Source organism: Phascolarctos cinereus, unplaced genomic scaffold, assembly GCF_003287225.1.
Source record: "Phascolarctos cinereus isolate Bilbo 61053 unplaced genomic scaffold, phaCin_HiC Scaffold_5;HRSCAF=322, whole genome shotgun sequence".
Classification (NCBI taxonomy): Eukaryota; Metazoa; Chordata; class Mammalia; order Diprotodontia; family Phascolarctidae; genus Phascolarctos; species Phascolarctos cinereus.
The window spans coordinates 230,439,812-230,460,275 of NW_027555958.1; the positions used below are offsets into that span (position 1 = coordinate 230,439,812).

General features: G+C 39.3%; 1 protein-coding gene across 4 annotated transcripts in view; it reads right to left on the bottom strand.

Moving 5' to 3' along the window:
- BICRAL (BICRA like chromatin remodeling complex associated protein) overlaps nt 1-20,464 on the bottom strand; it is a 103,966-nt gene that overhangs the window by 13,961 nt on the left and 69,541 nt on the right. For all 4 annotated transcript variants that reach the window (XM_020976805.2, XM_020976804.2, XM_020976806.2 and 1 more), the window contains exons 2-10: nt 20,278-20,323; nt 19,873-19,921; nt 19,712-19,780; nt 15,238-16,923; nt 6,070-6,175; nt 5,324-5,424; nt 4,010-4,071; nt 2,146-2,291; nt 54-148 (exon numbers count right to left, since the gene is read on the bottom strand). In XM_020976805.2, the coding sequence (XP_020832464.1) occupies nt 54-148; nt 2,146-2,291; nt 4,010-4,071; nt 5,324-5,424; nt 6,070-6,175; nt 15,238-16,923; nt 19,712-19,780; nt 19,873-19,921; nt 20,278-20,318 (2,355 nt within the window). In that variant the 5' untranslated portion in view covers nt 20,319-20,323. The remainder of the gene's footprint in view (nt 1-53; nt 149-2,145; nt 2,292-4,009; nt 4,072-5,323; nt 5,425-6,069; nt 6,176-15,237; nt 16,924-19,711; nt 19,781-19,872; nt 19,922-20,277; nt 20,324-20,464) is intronic.

The window sequence follows — 20,464 nt, forward strand, 5'->3', positions numbered from 1 at the left end:
ACAATACGCACTGTGTTTCTGAAACCCAAATCTACTTGGCTTGTAGGTCTTACCATGGCATCTTCTATAAGCAGACATCTGTATTTGTTAAGCATAGCTTGGGTCCTTTTGAGAAGTTGAGTGGCAACTGATTCAAATTCACTGTCCACTAAAAAGAGAGAGGAGACAGGAAAAGTTATCCTCACTATCCTTAACAGGATAACAGACTTAGAGCTGTAACAAACTTTGCCACAGAGGTCATCTGGCCCAGTCCCCTCATTTTAAAGACGCAGATCACTGATTTGCCCAGGGTCACCCATACAGATCAGTCACAGGACAGCAGACTTATTTCAGTGATTCTTCAGGCTAAAAAGGACTTCATGAGGTCATCCCCTTGCTTCAGGAAAAAAGTACTCTCTTGAGTATAATAATTTTATCCATTATCAAGGCTTATCTGTGAAAACTTTTGTCATCCATCCCAGGCTGGCTTCTATTCTGCCTGGCCAAACTTCTAGGCTGCTTTTCTCTGCTGTCAGCTGTTATACCCATCATAGAATGTCATCTGGTTTTAATATTAAATAGAATCCAATCAAGAAGATCTATATATTACAGAATATCAATACTTTACAACAACAAATATTTTTAAAAATCATGCAATTTATTCCAACATCAAATATAAATGATCTTAGGATGACCTGCTGTTTAGATGATTTGTGCTGCCACTCCCTTCAATTATGAGGATGCTTTCATGAGGCAGCTGGGCCTGGAGTCAATCTAAATGTAAATCCAAGTTTAGATACTTACTAGCTGTGTGACCCTGGGCAAGCCACTTAATCTTTGTTTGCCTCAGTTTCCTCAACTGTAAAATGGGGATAATAATAGCATGTACCTCCTAGGGTGGTTGTGAGAGAATAAAATGAGAATGTGTAAGATGCTTACTTTGCACAGTGCCTGGCACATGGTAGCTACTTAATAAATGCTCGCTTCCTTCCTTCCTTCCTTTCTTTCCATGTAGAACCTTACATTAATGGGTCATATCTTCAAGGTTACAGTTTTGCAGTCCTGCCTTTCCTTATTCACCTGTTTGCCACATTCCCTCTCTTACTTTCCCATGTTTTTTTCTTCCTCTCATATTCCCTTTTCACCACCCTACCAGCCCCCTCCCTATCTGGTCCTGGTCCTGACCCCTTACTAGTTCACGGGATCATAGAATCACAGATCTAAAGTTGCAAGCTTAGAGGCCATCTTGTTCAAACCCTTAATTTTACATATGAGGAAACTGAGGCCCAAAGAAATTGAATGGCTTGCCCAAAGTCCCACAAGTAGTAAGATCAGAGGTGGGATTTGAACCCAGGATCTCTTGCTCCAGAACTAGTGCTCTTTCCCTTGTACTATGCCTGCCTTAGGCAGAACAGAGGTCACTGTGACCACTGCCCTGATACTGTGGAGCAGAGCCAGAAGGGATAAGGGTCAGGGACAGCTGGACAGGAAAATAAGGCAGCATGGATGAAATGGAGTCAGGGCTCTGGAGGCACACTCACAAAGGGGAGGAAGTGGGTGGGATGCAGCCTAAGCAGCTGATGGGAGTGTCAGGACTGAACATGAAGATGGGGAAGCAAGCACGATGCTGGCACCGCACTGGGACAGAGAAACTAGTATATAATCTTTGGCCAGATACCGAGCTGGTACTGCTCTGCTAGAAGGTCCCAGCTCTACTTCTGGCTCAATGATTTGCTTGACTGGATTCGTGACCTCAGGTAATTCTTTTTAAGCATCCAGCCAAGAATATGGGTCACCAAGGGCAAGGACGGGGTTAGTGTTTGCATGATGACCAGTCAAGTAAAATCTTCAGGCAGATGCTTAATTCATGATTTAGCTTTACTGCTCAGGAATTTGACCACAAAAGTGACATTTTTGGTGAAGATATTACCTTTTGGCCTTCAATGGGAAGAATGTGGTGAGGCACTTCACGAATACCAGAGATTTCTTACTAAGATGGATGCTAATAACTGTCCTCCTGCTGCTCATAGGCAGTAAGTCAGTGACAGCTGGGATTTTTCAAAGGAAAGCTCTCTTATTTGCATTCTAAAACTCTCAATCATCCTCTTAGAAATGCTATTGGTCTCAGGCATTGAATGAGCTGTCTTAGGCTGAAGGCCTATTTACCTTTCTTCAAATCCTCTTCAGTTGGCAGGGATCCCTGACACACATGATAAGAAAGGAGCCTCTGGACCGCATCATTTAGAGACCTGAACTGGCTTTTATCTGGCGTCATAGCATGGGCTTGATCCTTCTGTAACTGCTGGAGAATACTTTAAGAGATAAATTTCCAATATTAACACAGAACTACTTTGAGAAACCTAACCACACACTCACATTTACATAAGAAAAAATAGGAATAACAACAGTACATAAATTATATTAGATTTCTGAGTTGTCTTTCTAATAGTAGAGAGAGGTTATACCCATCCATCCACTATCTTGTATAATCAATCAATCAATAAGCATTTATTAAGCACCCACTATGTTCCAGGTACTGTACTAGGTATTGGGGAGACAAAGACAAAAAAAATCAAGCAATCTCTACTGGGGAAAACAACACACCCCTAAATAAATATCTACAGAATACTTAAGCTAAACACAAAATATTTAAGTACCAGGTAGTTAGCAGGGAGGGCATGAGCACATCAGGGGATCAGGAAAGGCTTAGTTAGTGTAGCAGGTAGTGCCAGAACTGTGTCTAGAAGGACAAGAGGGAATGTACGAGGCAGAGGTGAGGAGGGAGTTCTTCCCAGGCATGGGGAGAGATGATCCAAAAGCACAAAGGAGATGAGAACCATGTGGCAAGAACAAAGAGCAGGCCAGTTGTGACTGATCACAGAATGATAGAAGGGGACTAATGCAGGATGAGGCTGGAAAGACAGGCTGAGGCCAGGATGGAAAGGGCTTCCAAAGCTAAAAAGAGGAATTTAATTTTCACTCTAGAAGAAAGTCAACAGAGTTTACTGAGCAGCAAGGGAGTGGCAAAGTTTTGATTGGGTGTTCAAGGAAAATCACTTTGGCAGCTATTTGGATGATGAATTAGAGTGGGGAGGAGTTTGAGGGAGGGAGACCACTGTAAAAGGGACAGGGGCCTGAACTAAAGTGGTGGTTGTATGAATGAAGAGAACAGGATAGTGGAGGCAGAAATGAAAGATTTGGCAACTAGTTCAATATGTGGGCTAAGGAAGAATTAAGAGTTGAAGACATTAAGACATTTGATATGGGGAGAATCAAAGGATGGTGAGGTCTTCAAAAAAATAAGGAAGCTTAAAGGGGGAGGGAAGGGAGTTTGGGAAAAAGACTGTGAATTTTGTTATGGATGTGTTAAGTTTGAGGTGTCGCTGGGCCATTCATCTCATAATATTAAGTAGGCAATTGGTGATGTTTGGTATCTCCCTCATGATCAATACTGTATAATGCAATCAAACTGATGGTGGTGGGAATTTATCCTGTGTCTCTCAAGACCCACTGGAGAAATGAACAAATGATCTTTGTCTCCTAGAAACATGGTACTCCAACCAACTCTATCTGCATGGGTTTAGATACACGCCTAATATATACACAGGGCTAAATTCATACCCTATAATAAGCAAATCAACAGGTGTTACCTGGGCTGACACTTTTGCTCTAACCTTAAACTTTGTTTATCTAATCATGCTTAAGAGGGATCCTCAGAACAACAAGAACTTTACAAGCCCAAACTATTAGCCTTAGGAACAAAAGAGTAAACACCAAGAGATTAATCACTTTCCAAGATTCAACAAACACCATTTGATATCCTAACACCCCCTAAGGAAGATATTATCAATGAAACTGTACATTTTAGAAAAGACAAAAATGTAATTTTTGAAAAAGCTAATGCAGAATCAGACAATCCCAAAATATATCTACATAAGACGTTAACTTGACCTCTGTAGTTGATGACAGAAACTGGGAAAACTAGACAAATTATTTGAAATTAAATCCAACTTTTCAGAAGTTAACTTACAAAGCTCCTTTAGTTAGCTGTTTTGCAGCAGGTCTCTTTTGTCCCACTGTATGACTATCCACCTAGAGGAAAATAAATTTCCTGATTATTTCCTTCGGTAGAAAAAAACAGATTACAGAAAACTTGGAAAATAAAGTTTTAAAAGTAGAAATGTTTTCAACTACCTATAAAAGGCATTTTCTGGAATGGTAGTATTATGCCTTATTGAAAAAAACATCTAATAGAAGAGCAATAATTCTATAGATTCAGTTTTAACAACTTGGTACTACATTTAAATACTTATGGGATCACAGAATGTAGTCACAACTCTTTAGAAGGGCTCAGTTGTTAACTTATTACAGGGTAACAAAATATGTAGGGCATTATGTTTGTAGGTAACAACCCCACAGATTAGAAATCAACAGATCACTTAGCCCCCCGGCCCAGGAGTGAGCCTGGCACAGATTACTACTGTGGTTTAGGAAGCAAATTCAGATTCTGTTGTGCCTGGGTGGGAAGAGAGAACCAGAGTCCCTAGTTCTAAGAACAGCACCTCACTGGGCACTACCAGGCAAGCCTACATCACAGGAGACTTTTCAATTTAAAGGGATGGAGAAATGTTTAAGGAAATTATAAGGCTGAAAAAACCCCTCTCTCTCTTTTTTTTCTTCCTTCTTCTCTTCTGGACCATTAATTTTTAAAGTAGTATTCAAACTTTTTCAGTTCCCAGGCCACTTCATTGGGATAATGTTGATCACCTATCCTGTCAAATGCTGTTGGCCACTTGGAAAAAAATTCTGAATGGGAAGAAGGGGCACTGTTTTTGCTAAGACATTGGTGAGAGGTATCACAAGAAATAATAGCTGACCTTACATAGTATTTTATACAGTTTTATTTTTTCATGTAATTTTATTTTATTCTCACAACAACCCTACAAGGGATATATTGGAAGTATTATCTTCATTTTACAGAAGAGGAAGTTGAGGCTTAGGGTCACACTGCTAATAAATTGAAGATCCAGCTCTTATACCCTGGCCTTCAGCTTCAAGTCCACGTTGCCTTTTATGTAAATCATTTGTTCATGCTAGATGTTATTATTATCCATTTCATTTTAACACCAAAAGAGAACAGCTGGCTGACCTCTGAGAGCCCACCAGGGATACCCATCTTCCAAAGACTTCACTGTGTGCATTCCATGGTAAGATCCCTTGTGCAAGAAGAGGTGAGCTCTGTCCTGAGTATGCAACCAAGACCCCAAGCAGCGAAGTGGCACAGTTACACTTTTATTCTTTTGCTCTAAATACTAAGAAAAAGCTACTTTCAATAGCCATCTACCTGTACATTTTGCTGTCCTGGTGATGATCCCACTCCTTTTTCCTGCTGTGGCTGTGGTGTTCCTAAGGGTGGCTGTATGACTTTGCTTCCAGAATCTTGTCCTATTAAAACGGTGAACATATGATGTTAATCAGAGGCAGCAAAATGGTAAACCATTATTCTTGTATCATAGATAATTAATTATTCTAAGATGAGAGGAGAGCAAGAAGAAATGATCTGCTAGACCTGGGGATCAGACAAAGTGACTGTCAGAATCCACTAAGACAATTTAAACACCGGAATTTCACCTCCTTTGAGGCAGAAGCAAATGGCTTTTGGAGGACCTGAGTATCCACAAAGCTGAGAGGAAGGGAATAAAAAAAATGGTAGCATCTGAATGGACATTTTTAGGGCTTTGCCTTTTACATTACTAAACATTTACTGAGAATGTCTCTAGAACTCTGTACAAGATACAATAGGAAGCACAAAATAAATAGGAAACATGGTAACTGTTCTCATGTTGTCATTCTAAGTGTGAGAATCAAATGCACACAAATGAAGAGACCTGAGGACAATTACCAAAGCAACATACATTAAATAATACATAGACTAACTATGAAAGTGTTGAGAGTCACAGAATAGAGGAGTGATCACAACAGGGTAAAGTTAATCTGGAAAGACTTCATTTAGGATCAGAGATGAGGAACAGGAACTGACTTGGGATGTCAGGAGGCAAAGTAAAAATTAGATAAGGAGAGGCTCCTGACCTGGCAATGGGTTACTCAAGAGACCAGTTATTTGCGTTTGTCTCAAGCCATCTGGGGTCTTGGAAGTTGAAACGGGGGAAGTCTGGTTCAAGCTTTTTTTCTGAGCCTGTGAAAAATATTATCAAGATGGAAAAGTCAATTTAAAGATTTTAAAGTCATAACAGGTTAGTTATAAACAAATGACTCAAGTCCTTTAACAACTTAAAAATTCAACCTAAAGAATTTTCTTCAAGTTACATCAAAGAAACAAAAATGGAAAACAAATAGTATTATTTTCCTTTTACATAGGACAGGGGTTCTTAGCCTGGAATATGTGAACTTTAAAAATATATATATTTAAATGACTGTATTTTGATATAATTGGTTTCCTTTATAATCTTACGCATTTAAAAACATTATTCTGAAATAATGAGTCTACAGGCTTCACCAGACTGCCAAAGGGGTCCCCTGATATAACAAAAAAGGTTAAGAACCCCTGATGTAGGAAGAATTCTAATAAATACATTTCCTTCTCCTCAAATCTCTGGGGTACATTCACTGATATGCTTCATCGAAGTTAGTTAGTTTCATGCCACCACAATAATACATCCAAATATCCTCCCTCCTGGGGTCCTGCTTCACATATGGTAAACATGGCTAAGTCACTGAGATCCAAGAGGAATTCAGTCATTATAACTATAAGGTTTTTATCCCCTGTGATTTCATATACATCCAAAACCCAATTCTTCTTTGAATTAAGACAACAAACAATGAATTCCTGCACACTGTGCTTTAACTGAATCTGACAACCCTAAAACTAAGTCTGTATGACTCACTGACCAAAAAACTCTATTTTCTTTTAGTGCTTCATCTGCAGTAAATCTACCATCCTGGTTACTCAGCACAGTTATGAGATGACTCACCTCACAATCAGCATAAGATCAGGAAATACTAGCATAAGGAGCTCCAGGTAAGGAAATTCCCTCCATTAATAGAGATCAGCAATTGCTCTGTAAGTTATATTTTTAGAGAGTTGCCTAGAGCACTGTGATTTCAGTGATTTGCCCAGAGTCAAACAAGGCAGTATGTATCACACGCCAGCCTTGAACTCAAGATTTCCTGATTCCTCAGGCCAGCTTGCCACCTTTCACACACCACACTGCCTTCTCCGTTTAACAGCTTCAGCAAAAACTGATGCCAACACCTTCTTTCTTATTTGTACAATAAGGAGATAATCTCTGAAAATAAAACAAGTCTATGATTCTATATGATTCATTCCTAAAGCTGAACAGAAATGACTTTTTGATTATCCCCCACTCTGAATCATCTATGACAATGAGACCCCTCCAGTACTGCAAATCATTAAGGGAGTTAGCTGTGTTTTAGTTACTTTAGTTCAGTCATTTCCCTTAAACAATCTCAAATTCTTTTCATTTTCCCTCCTTGCACAACAGAAGGCGGGAGGAAGGTTGGGGTTAACCGGAGTTAGCCTGTGAATAATCCTCTTGCTTATAATAGACTCATACCTATGTCATCCCAGATAGATGGGTATGGGAATCTTTTTAAAAGCAAGATGGGAATCAACTGAGGAACAGCTGAATAAATTAAGGTATATGAATGTGATGGAATACTATTGTGCTATAAGTAATGACAAAGGGGATAGTTTCAGGTAATCCTGGGAAGACTTATATGACTGAGGCAGTGTGAAGTGAGTAGAACCAGGAGAACAATTTATGCAATAACAAGAACACTGAAAAAAGAACAACTTTAGAAGATTTAAGCACTTCGGTCAATGCAATGACCAACCATGATTCCAGAAGACCAGTGATGAAGCATGTGCCTCTTCCAACAGAGAGGGGATGAATTCGGTCGCAGAATGAGATATACATTTTTAGACAAAGTCAATATGGGTATTTGTTTTGTTTGACTACACATATTTGTTACAAAAGCTTTGTTATATAATGAGAAAGAAATTACCAGTCCAGTCTTATTACTTTATAGTCTTACCTGATATGCCAGTGCCTTAGATTAAAAAACAACAATATAGTAACAATTTTCAAGGTAATAAAGAAATAGAAATAACAAGGGTGTCCATCAATTAGTAAACAGCCTAAACCAACTCTGGTATATGAATGTAACAGAATATTATTTTGCCATAAGAAATGACAAATACAAGGAACTCAGAAACACAGGAAGATTTACATCAACTAATAAATGTGAGTTTGTAGAACCGAAACAGGACCAGAAGAACAGTAAGGACAATGGTTACAACAACGTAAACTAAAAGATCACTAAAAGAAACCCTGATAATCTCTGAGCAAATAAAAAATTAGTAATAGTCCTGGAGTACAAATAATAGAACAGATATGAGTTGGACTCAGTGGCCACTGAAATCACTTCCAACTCTTAAATTCAGTGATTCTGTGAACATAACTCCCTTTTCTCTCAGCAGAGAGGCAAGAGACCACCAGGATAGAATGCAGTCTGTACACAGTTTTGTCTATCATCGTTAGACAGGGCAAACCTACTGAGTGTTTTTCTTTGCTACAATGGAGGACAGGAAAGAAATGGGATTATTTCTAAAAACAAACAACCAAACCTGTAATATAAAAACAAAAGGCATCAATAAAACAATCTTAAAAAAGAGAGGAGGGAAGAGGTAGTAGTTCAGAACTTTGTATGATAGGTAGAGGTCTTTTCTTTCCCTCCACAGCATCAGTGGGTAGGATATAACTTCCCTTCCTGTTCTCTTACAGCTGTAGTCCATTCCCTTACATCTAAGGCCTAAGAAAACACCCCCCCCTTACATATTCTAGCATACTCTATGTGTAGATACTCAGTGTCTCAGTACTGATACCTAGTATTGCTCTCAGTCATACGCTATGTGTAGATGTTCTTTGGAGAACTGCTCTCAGTCACTCCGATTCTTTCTTTGGCGGCAGCAGCCTTACCTATCCCTGACACACCTGTTCTCTCCTCCTTTATACTCCAAAGAATAGCCAATCTACTCTCACTCCAGGAAATTTTTTTGGGTCCTTTATATATGGTATTTCCAATTCTGATAATATAAATTATCATTCTCTGACTTTTATAAGATCATAGATTTAAAGCTCACTTAGAGGAGATACTTAAACCTACATGTATTTTCTACAAACTGCTAACATTAAAATAGTTTGCTTTACAGACTCAGCAAATTTCTTCCCTCTCTAAGACCTGGCTAAGAGACATCCTCTCACATTAGAACAAGTGACTTTCAGTCTCTGAAGAGCCCTCAAAATTCCATGATACATATAGAATAAAACCTGGTTAAGTAGAATCCAACAAACCAAAATGATTAATAACCAGATTTTCCTCCCTACAATATGCTCTGAGAAACTGAGACATTTACAAAAAAAATGCCTACAGTAATTATTCACTGGGTACTAACTGTACATAGTAGCTTTATGCTGGTCTAACCTACCTTTCCCATGCTCAACAGACACTACACCCTGGCCTCTTCTACATACCTGACACTCCAGTCAAACTTTAATTACATACTATCCTTTGACAACATCCCTTGTTTTACAGACTTCATGCATTTGTTTATGCTATTCTTTATTCCAGAAGATCCTCACCCTCATCCCTAACAAGTGAAATCTTCCCAGCTGTTCAAGGCTCAGCTCTAATTCTACCTTCTCCACAAAACCTTATCTTCCTGTTCAGAAATGATCTTAAAAGAATCTTGGAACTACGGTTAGAAGGGACTCAAAGGTTTTCTAGTTCAACTATTATTAAAAGTACTGCTCACGGATAGTCCTTTGTATTTCTAATACCAAATCAATAAACCAGCAGGCATTTATCATTTATGTACCTGACTTGTGGTAAGCAGCACTGGGGATACAGAGAGGCAAAAGATAGCACCTTCCCTCAAGAAGCTCACAGTCTAAAGGGGGGAGGCCACATGAAATAACGATGTACCAAAAAAAAGATACAGACAGGACAAATTGGAGATAATTTGAGAGGTTACTGAGTGAAGATGGTAGGAGAAGGAATATTCCAACTTCCTACCATGACCAGTGAGTAAAAGTGCTGTTAGTTTTGTAAAGGGGTGGCCAGGGAGTCTTTAAAAGGAACTAGGTCTCAGTGAAGGCAAGAAGATAGAAGAAGTGAAAAAGGAAAAGGTTTAAGAAGAAAGCAAGTTCGTAACCCATAGACTTGGTAGGTGGTGTAGTAGATAAGAGGGCTGGACTTCGAGTCAGGAAGATCTGAGTTCAAATCTACCTTCAGCCACTTTCTTAACTGTGTACTCTGGGCAAGTCACTTAAGTTCTGACTGCCTCAGTTTCCCCATTTATAAAATGGGGATAACAGGGTGGTTATGAGGATAAATTAGATATTTGTAAAGTGTTTTGCAAACCTTAAAATGTTATATAAATGCTATTATTTTATGACCCATGGGTCATGCATTTCAGAGGGCATAGTGGAAGAGATGAGTAGTCTTAGAGTGGGAGATGGGGGGGGGAAGGTTCAGTTGAGAAGGATGGAAATAAGTGAGGAGGATGAAAATAAAAAAAACCCATCGTTGGGATGGGGATGATGGGAAAGGATTGGAGTATCTTAATCACTGAGGACTGAGTTAAAGTAGGGGTTATGACATTTAAAAGGCTGGAGAGACAATTTCTGGGTAATAATTTTATTAATAATGCTAGCATTTTAATAAAAGAGGTCAGTGGCACTGTTGAATGCTAAAGACAATCATGGTGGCAGGCTCACAGCTTATATGCCCTTGGAAAAGTGAGTGTTCCAGAGAATAGCAATCAACTTTGACTGGTGAACAATGAGAGAATGAATATTACCACGAGAAGTTGTCTCACTACCGTGAGGGGCTGAGACAGTAACATTATGCCACTCTTGGCCACCCAGGCCACCCTCAGCTTTGGGCAATCTAATCAAAGAATTTTTCCCTACCCAAACCTGAGTGAACACAATAGGCTTCCCAACCTTAGATTAAATTCCTTGCAAGGTTGGGTGGAATCTGACCAAGATTGAGGAGAATTAATTCAATCTCATTATCAGTCATGCTTTTCAAGAGACTGAACTTTGAAATAAGGGCTACAGAAAAAGGGGAACTCTGGATCTCCCCAAATCATTGGTTATTAATAATCAATTCTCTCAGGGTCGAGCCTAGGGATAGATGTTAGGCAGAGGGTATGTAGCTAGAAAGGGGGAGGAGAAGGCAACCAGTAAAGCAACCAGTATGAAGTGGTGGGACTCAGAGGATACAATGCATTTATGTTTTACTTTACAATATTTTATGTCCATCTTTTACCTCCTAGCTAGACTGTAAGTAAGCACCATGAAGGCAGGGATTATATTTTATTTATCTTTTTATTTTCCCCATCACTTATGAGAGTACCTAATAGGTACTTAGTAAGATATATGATCTTTGCCCTCCTGGGCTTTATAGTCAATTTATTAAAAAACAAAACAAAACACCATTTATTAAATTAAAGCTTACTAGGCTCCAAGCAGTATGCCAATCACCAGAGATTAAAGGAAAAAAAAAGGGGGGCTGCTAGGTGGCGCAGTGGATAGAGCATCGGTCTAGCCTCAGACCAAATACTTGACACTTACTAGCTGTATGACCCTGGGCAAGTCACTTAACCCCAATTGTCTTAAAAAAAAAATAAAAAAAAAAGGCAAAACTAGTTCCAGCCCTCAAGGAGGGTCACATTCTAATGAAGGAGATGTAACTAGGTAAATACAAGATATATACAGAGTAGACAGGAGGTAATCCCAGAGGGATATGTACTAGCAGCTTTCAAGATAGGGAAAAGCCTGCTGCAAAGAGTCTCCTGAGTTGAGACTTGAACCAGCCACAAGGAGTTAAGGGAATTATATCAGAAAAACCTTAAGTCTAGAGTAAATATAGTTTTGGGGAGTCAAAGAAATGATCACCTTGGCTAAGTGTGCTGGTGGACAACAGCAGACAGGGTTTGATAGGGTGGGGCCAGATTTTCTATTTGCAGAGAAATTTGTTTTCTAATTTGTAGGTAAATGGGAAGTCACTGGAAAGTTCTGAACCTGAGTTAAATTATATAATTTATTGTTTTCGAAAAAGTACCTGGATGGGTATGTAACCCAAGGAGGTCAGAGGTAGAAAGAAAGGTATGGCAGTTTTCATGCTACCAAATAATTGGAAACAGAGTAGGTACGCTTAGACTGGGGAATGGCTAAAGGGAGGGGGTGTGTGTGTGTGTGTGTGTGTGTGTGTGTGTGTGAGATGTCATTTATATGTGTATGTGTCAAAAGTTACAGAGATGTTAAGGATGAAGGAAAAACTACTGAATTTGGAGGGAAAAAAGTCACTGGCAATTTTTCAGACTCTGGCTCATTAAAAGGAGAAAATGGGTAGGGAGGATGGAAGCAACAAGTTTTATAGAAATCCTCTTTTAAGCTTTATAGTGAAATAGAGGACAAAGGGAATCTGAATCTGGCAGTTCAGGTAAAAAAAAAGTGTTGACTTTTTGAAGGCAAAAGGGAAGGAGGTTAGGAAAAGGGAGAAATTAAATATGCTGGAAAAGAAAGAGGTAAGTCAGAAAATGATGTGATCTAGGGACTTGATGGAAGTGTTTACGTTAGAAATGAGGGATACATTTTCCTTAAAAACTAGGAGGTTAAGAAGATGGGCATAAAGATATGCTAAGATTTGTTAGGTAAAGTAGTTTATAACCAGTAGTCTTGAACTCAGGAAAATTAAAAGGAAAGATCATTTACTGAGTGGCTGGGGGCTGGAACTAGGGAATAGAGGGGAAATTTTAGAACAGCTACTATGGAGGAAGCTAGGTGGCATAGTGGGTACAGTACTGGGCCTGGAGTCAGGAAGACCTAAGTTCACTTGTGACCTCGGACACTTACTGGCTGTGTGACCCCGAGCAAGTTATTTAGCTTGTTTCCCTCAGTTTTCTCAATTGTAAAAAGGGGGATAATAATATACCTTCATTGCAAGGTTGTGAGGATGAAATGAGATTTGTTGCCTAACATGATTCTTGGCACACACAGCGGACATTATATAAATGCTTACTTCTCCCAGCCCCAGAAAATAGATGTCCAGAAAAATGATCATTTTTGCAAGATTCTTAATCATTGAAGGTTCAATTGTCTTGTGCATATAAGCACTATGGTAAGACAGAAAACTGAACTAATATAGTTTAGAAAGACTGTTAAAACGGGTTTTTTTGTTACCCTTTTTTAACTAAAACATCGACTTAACTAGAACACTCCAGTCACTGAGCATTCCAGTTAATGTTACAGTTTTATTGTAATATCATTCACTGAATTTCACTATATGTCTCCAATGAATGAGAGAAATGGGCTTAAATTACAACAATGGGTTTGATTAAAGGAAGAACTTCCTGCCATAAGAATTTAATACAGTAACAAGTTTCTGAGTTCTCCTCTCTGGAAAGCTTTCAAAGGATCAGTAACCATCCATCACAAATGATTAAGGTACGGAACTTCATGGAGGCAGTGTATTAAATCAAAAGACCTTTTCACCTGTGGGATCTCAGTCCAGCCAGACTAATTCCAAAAGTTCACCAGAACATAGTACATGAGGAGGGCAGGGCACATTTTCATAGCACAATCCAACAGCAGAGTTTCTGCATCTAGATCCCTTTGCTCTTTGCCCACCTGACTGATCCTTCCTTGGTCTCCTTTGCTGGCCTGTTGTCCACATCACATGCTCTAATGTGGGAATTCCCCACGATTCTAGCCTGTGCCCTCTTCTCTCTGTAGATGCACTCTCTTGCTGACCTGATCGGCTTCCACTGGAGGAATTTTCATCTCTGTGCAGATGATCACCATAGCTATATATCCAGCCCATTACTCCAGTGCCCTTTAATCCCTGATCACCAGTTGCCTACTGGACATTTCAAACTGGATGTCCCAGAGATGACTTAAATTCAACATGCCTAAAACTCAACTTCTTATCCTCCTCCAAATTTCCTTATTTTTGTCAAAGGCACCACTGTCCTTTCAGAACCTCAAGTTGGTAATATCGACTTTAACTTTAACTACTACACATACTGCTTACTCTCTCTCATCCCACACATTCAACTCGTTGCCAAATCTTGCTTTTTCCATCTCCATATCATCTCTTGCAGCTGACCCCCTCTCTTCATTTAGAAAGCTTAGTTCAGGCCCTCATCACTTCTATATTATTTTAACAGCCTTCTACTTGGTCTCCCTGCCTCAAGTCTCTCTTCACTCCAGGCCATCCCATCCCTACACACTGCTGCTAAAGTATTTTTCCTTAAATATAAATCTGACCATGTGACTCTATACTCAACAAACTCCAGTAGCTTCTTACTACCTTGAGGATAAAAATCAAACTCCTATGATTAGCTTTTAATGCCCTACACAATCTGTCTCCAGCCTATCTTTCCAGCCTCACTGCACACAGTTGTTTCCTATCGGGTACTCTGCAATCCAGCTAAGCCAGCCTCTTATTCTTCACACGTGACACTTCATCAGCCACATCTGTGCCTTTCTAATGGTCTCCCCTGATGCTTATAATATACTCTTTTCTTACCTCTAACTGAACTCCTTCTTTTCCTTTAAGATGCCACTTGGCACTATCTTCTTCCTGAAACCTTCCTGAGCTGCTGCAACTGCTAGTTCTTTCATTTCCAAATTACTCGGCATTTAACTACTTTATATACATTTGTATTTACTAACTTTATTCTTATGCCGTATATATTTTTATATGTACTCATTATCTTGCCCACTAGAAAATTTAAGTTCTCTGTGAGTAGGAATTATTTCACTTATATACTTATATTCTCAGCACCTAAAAGAGTACTTGGCACATAACAGGTGCTTAATAAATACTCAATTAATTCTATCACCAGGCCCCTGACTATCTTTTGGTTCTTGTACCCAGTACCTCCCTTGGTTAGCCATAAAGATTGTCAAAAACTTCCTTTCTGCTCTTCCCATTTCTGCCCTAAAGACCTTAAGTCCAAAGCAATTTTAATTAAACACAAAAGAAAAACAAACAAAATACTCTCAACTAATGTAAGCCTATATCATCTAAATATCTGGGAATCAAAGCCATATTCTATTCACTGCACAGAGGTCAGGGTCAAGCTGTCATTCACAACTTGGTTACCTATACTACTTATCTCCTGCACCAGACAGTGACTCGTACCTGGCAAAAGGGGACCTGGGGCTGGGTCCCTACTCCTGGGGTGCTACTGAAGGTGCCACTACATTTGGATGAGGAAACTGGAAGACGATGAGACACAACACTGGCTGGCCCCGGAGTCCGGTTGGGCTGGGGTAGCTGGTCTCCATTAAAGTTTGTTGCTGATGTTGCCGACTGGACTGAGGGTCCAAGATTAGGAAGGGCTGTGCTGGAGGAGCTGACAACTGTGAATCGACCAGGGGCAGAGACACTCGTGACAGCAGACTGTCCTGGGAAGCCTGGCCTTCCTTGAGAGACGTTGCTCTGGCCAGGCGATAAATGTAACACGGTTGGCGATGCCTGCTGCAAGGGCATCTGTCCACCAACAATCTGAGAAGGTGTGTGATTGACTATCACTTGGTTACCAGATGCTGTAAATGTCTGCCCAGACACGAGTTGGACAGCAGTATTCTGGTTGTTTAGCATCTGCCCCGAATATGATGGGTTGGTCCTAAGCATATTAGAGGAACCCCTGTTCAACATGACATGCTCGGAAGCCACTTGACCAGACACCAGCTGGGAAGGCTGAGTCTGAAGAAGTTGCCCATTGATGGTCTGGACATGGTGTACTGAGTTTGAATTGACAGAAAGGCTTGTGGGAATAAGGAACTGACTTTGGGGTGCATGAGGCTGTGCCATGGGTGAGTGGATGACAATACTACCCCCCGTGCTGTTCACTGCTTGTGAGGCAACTGATTTTCTTGTGTTCTGTTGATTCACAATGTTCACAGACATATGTGGACCCACTACTGAGCCCTGGGGTGAGCTTGTGGGGGCAAAAGGAATCCCTTGTTGCACATGGTGCTGTTGAATTCCCAAATTGTTCACATTGTATGTGTTTTGCTGACCCATTTGAATAGGCTTTGGTTGGATATTAATTGGGACTTTATTTGAATTTGGTGCAAGGCCCCTCTGTATGATAATGTTATGCACAGGTAAAGATGTCTGAAAATTTGTGCTGTTAAATGGAACAGTTACAGGCTGTGCTACTGGACTTGAACTGGAGTTTCCAAACAACGAATTGCCATTAGGAGTCTGTCTATGAACCAGGAGTCCACTACTCATATTTGTGGATGCTTGCTGCCCACTGCCTTTCAATATGATCTGAGATCCATCAAGGTTATTAATGGTCATCATGGAAGGCTGATTGCTAAATGAACCAATGAGTTGTATTTGACCAGAACCACTAATCTGACTGCTATTAGACAAATGCTGGCTGGGCACGCTGATCCCCACATGCTGCATGAAGCCATGCTGCACACCCACTGTATTGCTTGCAAACGATGCTCCGACAGGCACGTGAGTCACTCCTATAGGCTGCAGCGTCTGACCTGAGTAATTAGAAACATTAGAAGCCTGAGTAAAGGATGCTGATGAAGAAGGATGAAGTGGAGCTTGTGCAAACTGTTGGCTAGAACTTATACTGGCGTCCAAATAAGCCTCTTCTGCCAAAGTCTGTTCAGTGATATTGGCCTCTTGCAAGGACTTCTGGAGAATGTCAAAAGGTTGGTCCTCACTGAGGTCAGGAAGAGGAGAGGATTCCAGCTCATCTTCAAGAAACTGAAGGCTACTTGAAAGTGGGAGTCCATCACTAGTTCCTTCTCCAAGCTGGCTGCTCACACCTTTGAGGGATGACTTAGGATCAGCATTCTGAAAGAACACAAAGAAGGTTACATGCCACCTCTCTTTAACACATTCACATATTGAAACATTTTAATTACAAATCTCTAAATTACAAATCTTTAATTACAAAAAACATGGGAAAACAGCCATATTTTGCTGCTACACGAAAGTATTGGCCATAATTTATGTACATTATATAAAATCTTCTACAGGTAATATCCAAACCAAATATTGGGAGTTAAAGAACTATTTATTCCATTAGAATAGCTACACAAAAACATTTTAAAATCCATCTTACTGTTCCATGTGTATGAATGAATAAAATAGCCATACTATTTCACAAAGAACTTGAAAGGCTAAGTTGTTGATTTTTTAAATTCTGCTAACTTTGTTTCTATGGTAATGGTATCTAAAATGCAGCATTCAAATATTTTTTACTCCTTTCATTGATTGGTAAAATATAATAAGCTTTACATAGTATAAATTAACTCAGAGCTACTCATGTCCATTTTTTGAGGCAGAAGCACAAAGTAGTCATTCAAGGCTGGCCCACTCCTGACCTGTAGATGTGTACAATTGTCCAGAAGTCAGTCAAAAGTCCTCCCCAGTTCTAAGGACCATGGGAACCAAGTCAGTTCTGGGAGCTCCCAGTAGTTGTTCTGCAGGGGATCCAGCATGGATCTTAGATCAAAGTAGACCAGTCTCCCAGACTTTCTAGACACAGGCCAAATTGGTAGCTCCCCAGGATCACTGGTCACCTGTACCCCAGCCTACACCAGGAAAGACTTGTTCAGATGGGAATCTGTTTCTGTCACATAGTGAGTTAATGGTCATTTGGTTGCTTGAAAATGAGTAGTTTTTTGAGATTTTCAAAAGCCATCTAAGTAGCCACTTTAGTATTCAAAAGTCAGAGAGTCATCATTTACCATATGCCCCGTATGACAAGGATATAAAAAATAGGAGACAGTCTGTGCTCTTACAGGGTGAAGCTTAATTGGAGACATATAAAAATGGCTTTAGAATACTTTTCAATGTTATATATTACACATATGATTTTTTAGCACAGTATTTGTCAGGACACCCAAGAATTACAAGATTAAGGAAAAGAATGACAGAAAAAAACAAAGCTATGAAGTCAAGTGATATTTAAAATAGGTCTTTGTTTTTTAAAGTGGTAGAAAGACAGAGAGTCTATTTAGCAAAGGTTGCACCCTTTTGCAGCCCTAAACCAGTAAGGCTAATAACCTAAGGAAGTAAAGAGGTGAATGCTAGATGATGTCAAGAATCAGGAAGGGGAAAAAAGAGAGAGCTGGGACTGGCTGAGTTGTAAAGAGGGGAGTTAAAATTCTGTACAGTCATATAGAATGGAACTGATGTAGTTAGAGGTCAGGTGACCCTCACTATCTTAGGACTTAGTAGAAAAATCCAGGTGAATGAGACATGAGGCCAAGATTTAAGATTTCATTTGAGATCATCAAAGTTGAAATCCACAGGTTCAATAAGGAAGAATTACACAGGTGATTAACCCAGCTTGGCCAGTATATATAAGATTGTAAATATAAACCTGTAAGATGAAAACTCAAAACCATCTTTCACACTTGTATTTCATTTGTCCCTTGTACAGAAGACATTCAGTAAATATTTCTTAATGAATGAATCAGTGGATTCAGTATCCATGTGAGAGTGGCAAATGAAATACCCTTTAATGTTGGTCTTCACGGACAGGACCTTATATACTTAATGACTTTTTATCAGATCTTTACCATATGAGATGTAACATGATGAGACTGATCCCATAGGGCACAGGCAAAATTCAATTTCATTCAACCTTATCACTGGGTGGCATGATCTGACAAACATTATATAATGAGCTATATAATCATAGTATACTACTGTAGTAATAATCTTAGAGATAAAGTAACTGAGACTCAGAAAAAGTCAGGGTAACTGAGAAAATTAAGTAATTTAAGGTCTTAGAAAAATTAACTTGGAAATACTATTGGGATATGTGGATAACTAAATAACTGCTTTGTCTAAAACTGTTAAAATTCCATATTAGTTGTACCCTTTCTGGTTTAAGATCTGTAATAAATTTTAATTAGTAATAAGAATAACATTTTAATAAGTAATAAATCAAGTACAGCACTTTTTCAGTAATGAGCAAGTAGGCTCCATTAAACCCTATTCCCTGATGCTGACAAAGGTGATACTGACTTCTACAAAACACAGGGTTAGGCAGAGGCCTACAAGCTTAAAGGGCTTCAAGATATAATAGATAGCCTGAATCCCTCTCCTTTAAGGATAAGTTTAGCTAAGTGTGGACAGGCTCATCACCAGAAGACTGGCTACCAGGTGATGAATTGTCTTTAGCCGTAGCAACTCATGAAGAGCATTTATTAAGGTATCAAGGACTTGTAGTTGTCACTGGTGGAAGGAGCATCTAAATGGGGAGGGGGGGAGAGACATGCAACCATCACAGGGCCTTGAAGTATGGAAGTAAGATTTGAGAAATATTTCTTTATGACTTGCCAAGGTCACAATGTTGCCAAATCATTTGGGACAGACAAAATTGAAAACTTAGAAAGCTGACAAAAGAAATCTCATTCTAGACTATCTCATTTGGTTGTTAACAGTGGAAAATTTCTACACAGTTTAGCAACTTTTCTCTCCAAGAAACTTCACAAGACAAGGATTCAGAAACTCATTTAAAAAAAAAGCAGCAAAAGCCTGATACAGTGTTCACAGCAAGACAGGAAACCTTAACTGCCTTTGGCATGCATAGGGCATTCAAGAGCTGTTCATTTCTTATACTTACGCTAGAGTTGGCGAAAATTGAATTTGAGTTGGCTGCAGAATACCCTGCATTAGTCAAGTCGTCAGTGCTCTGAAAAGGTACAGATTTGGCAAAATGATGGTTACTTTAAGTGAAACCATTAACAAAGTTTATGTGAGTTGAAGTTCTAAAATAATACATACAGATTTGCTACTAGGTCCATGTAGAAAATAGTTCAATGCCTGTGGGTCTCTAAAAAACAAAAAAGGGGAGAAAAAGAGAAAAAAAATAAAAACAATGAATCACCTATCTTTCAAGATTAACTTTTACTAAGAAAAAGAAAACTTTATTTTTAGTAAGACATTCTTCCCACTGATGCTTCTTTACATCTTTATGTGTCTTGTATTCTTTCTTTAATTTCATAGCACTAAATACTTTTTTTTTTTGCCGATACCTGGTCCCTCTTTTCAGGCAGTAAATGAGTGATCATGAAGAGTATTTAATATTTAAAGCATCCAGCACGTTGTAACCCACACACTAGATCTTGTTAATGTAGTTGCTCTTACACAGCTTGCTGTGTTTTGCTAATTTCTAAATGGGAAGCTTACCCAATAAGATCAAGGAGACACGAGTCATCATCATCATCCATGACAACTACAACGAAAAGGAAAGTGCTGATGTTTCATCAAAATCAAATTAAAGACAACAGTATCAATGCAGTTTTAACATGTAAAATATACTTTCCTAAAACTGTACCACTCATATGAGATTTTTACCCATCTAATAAGGTTGGGA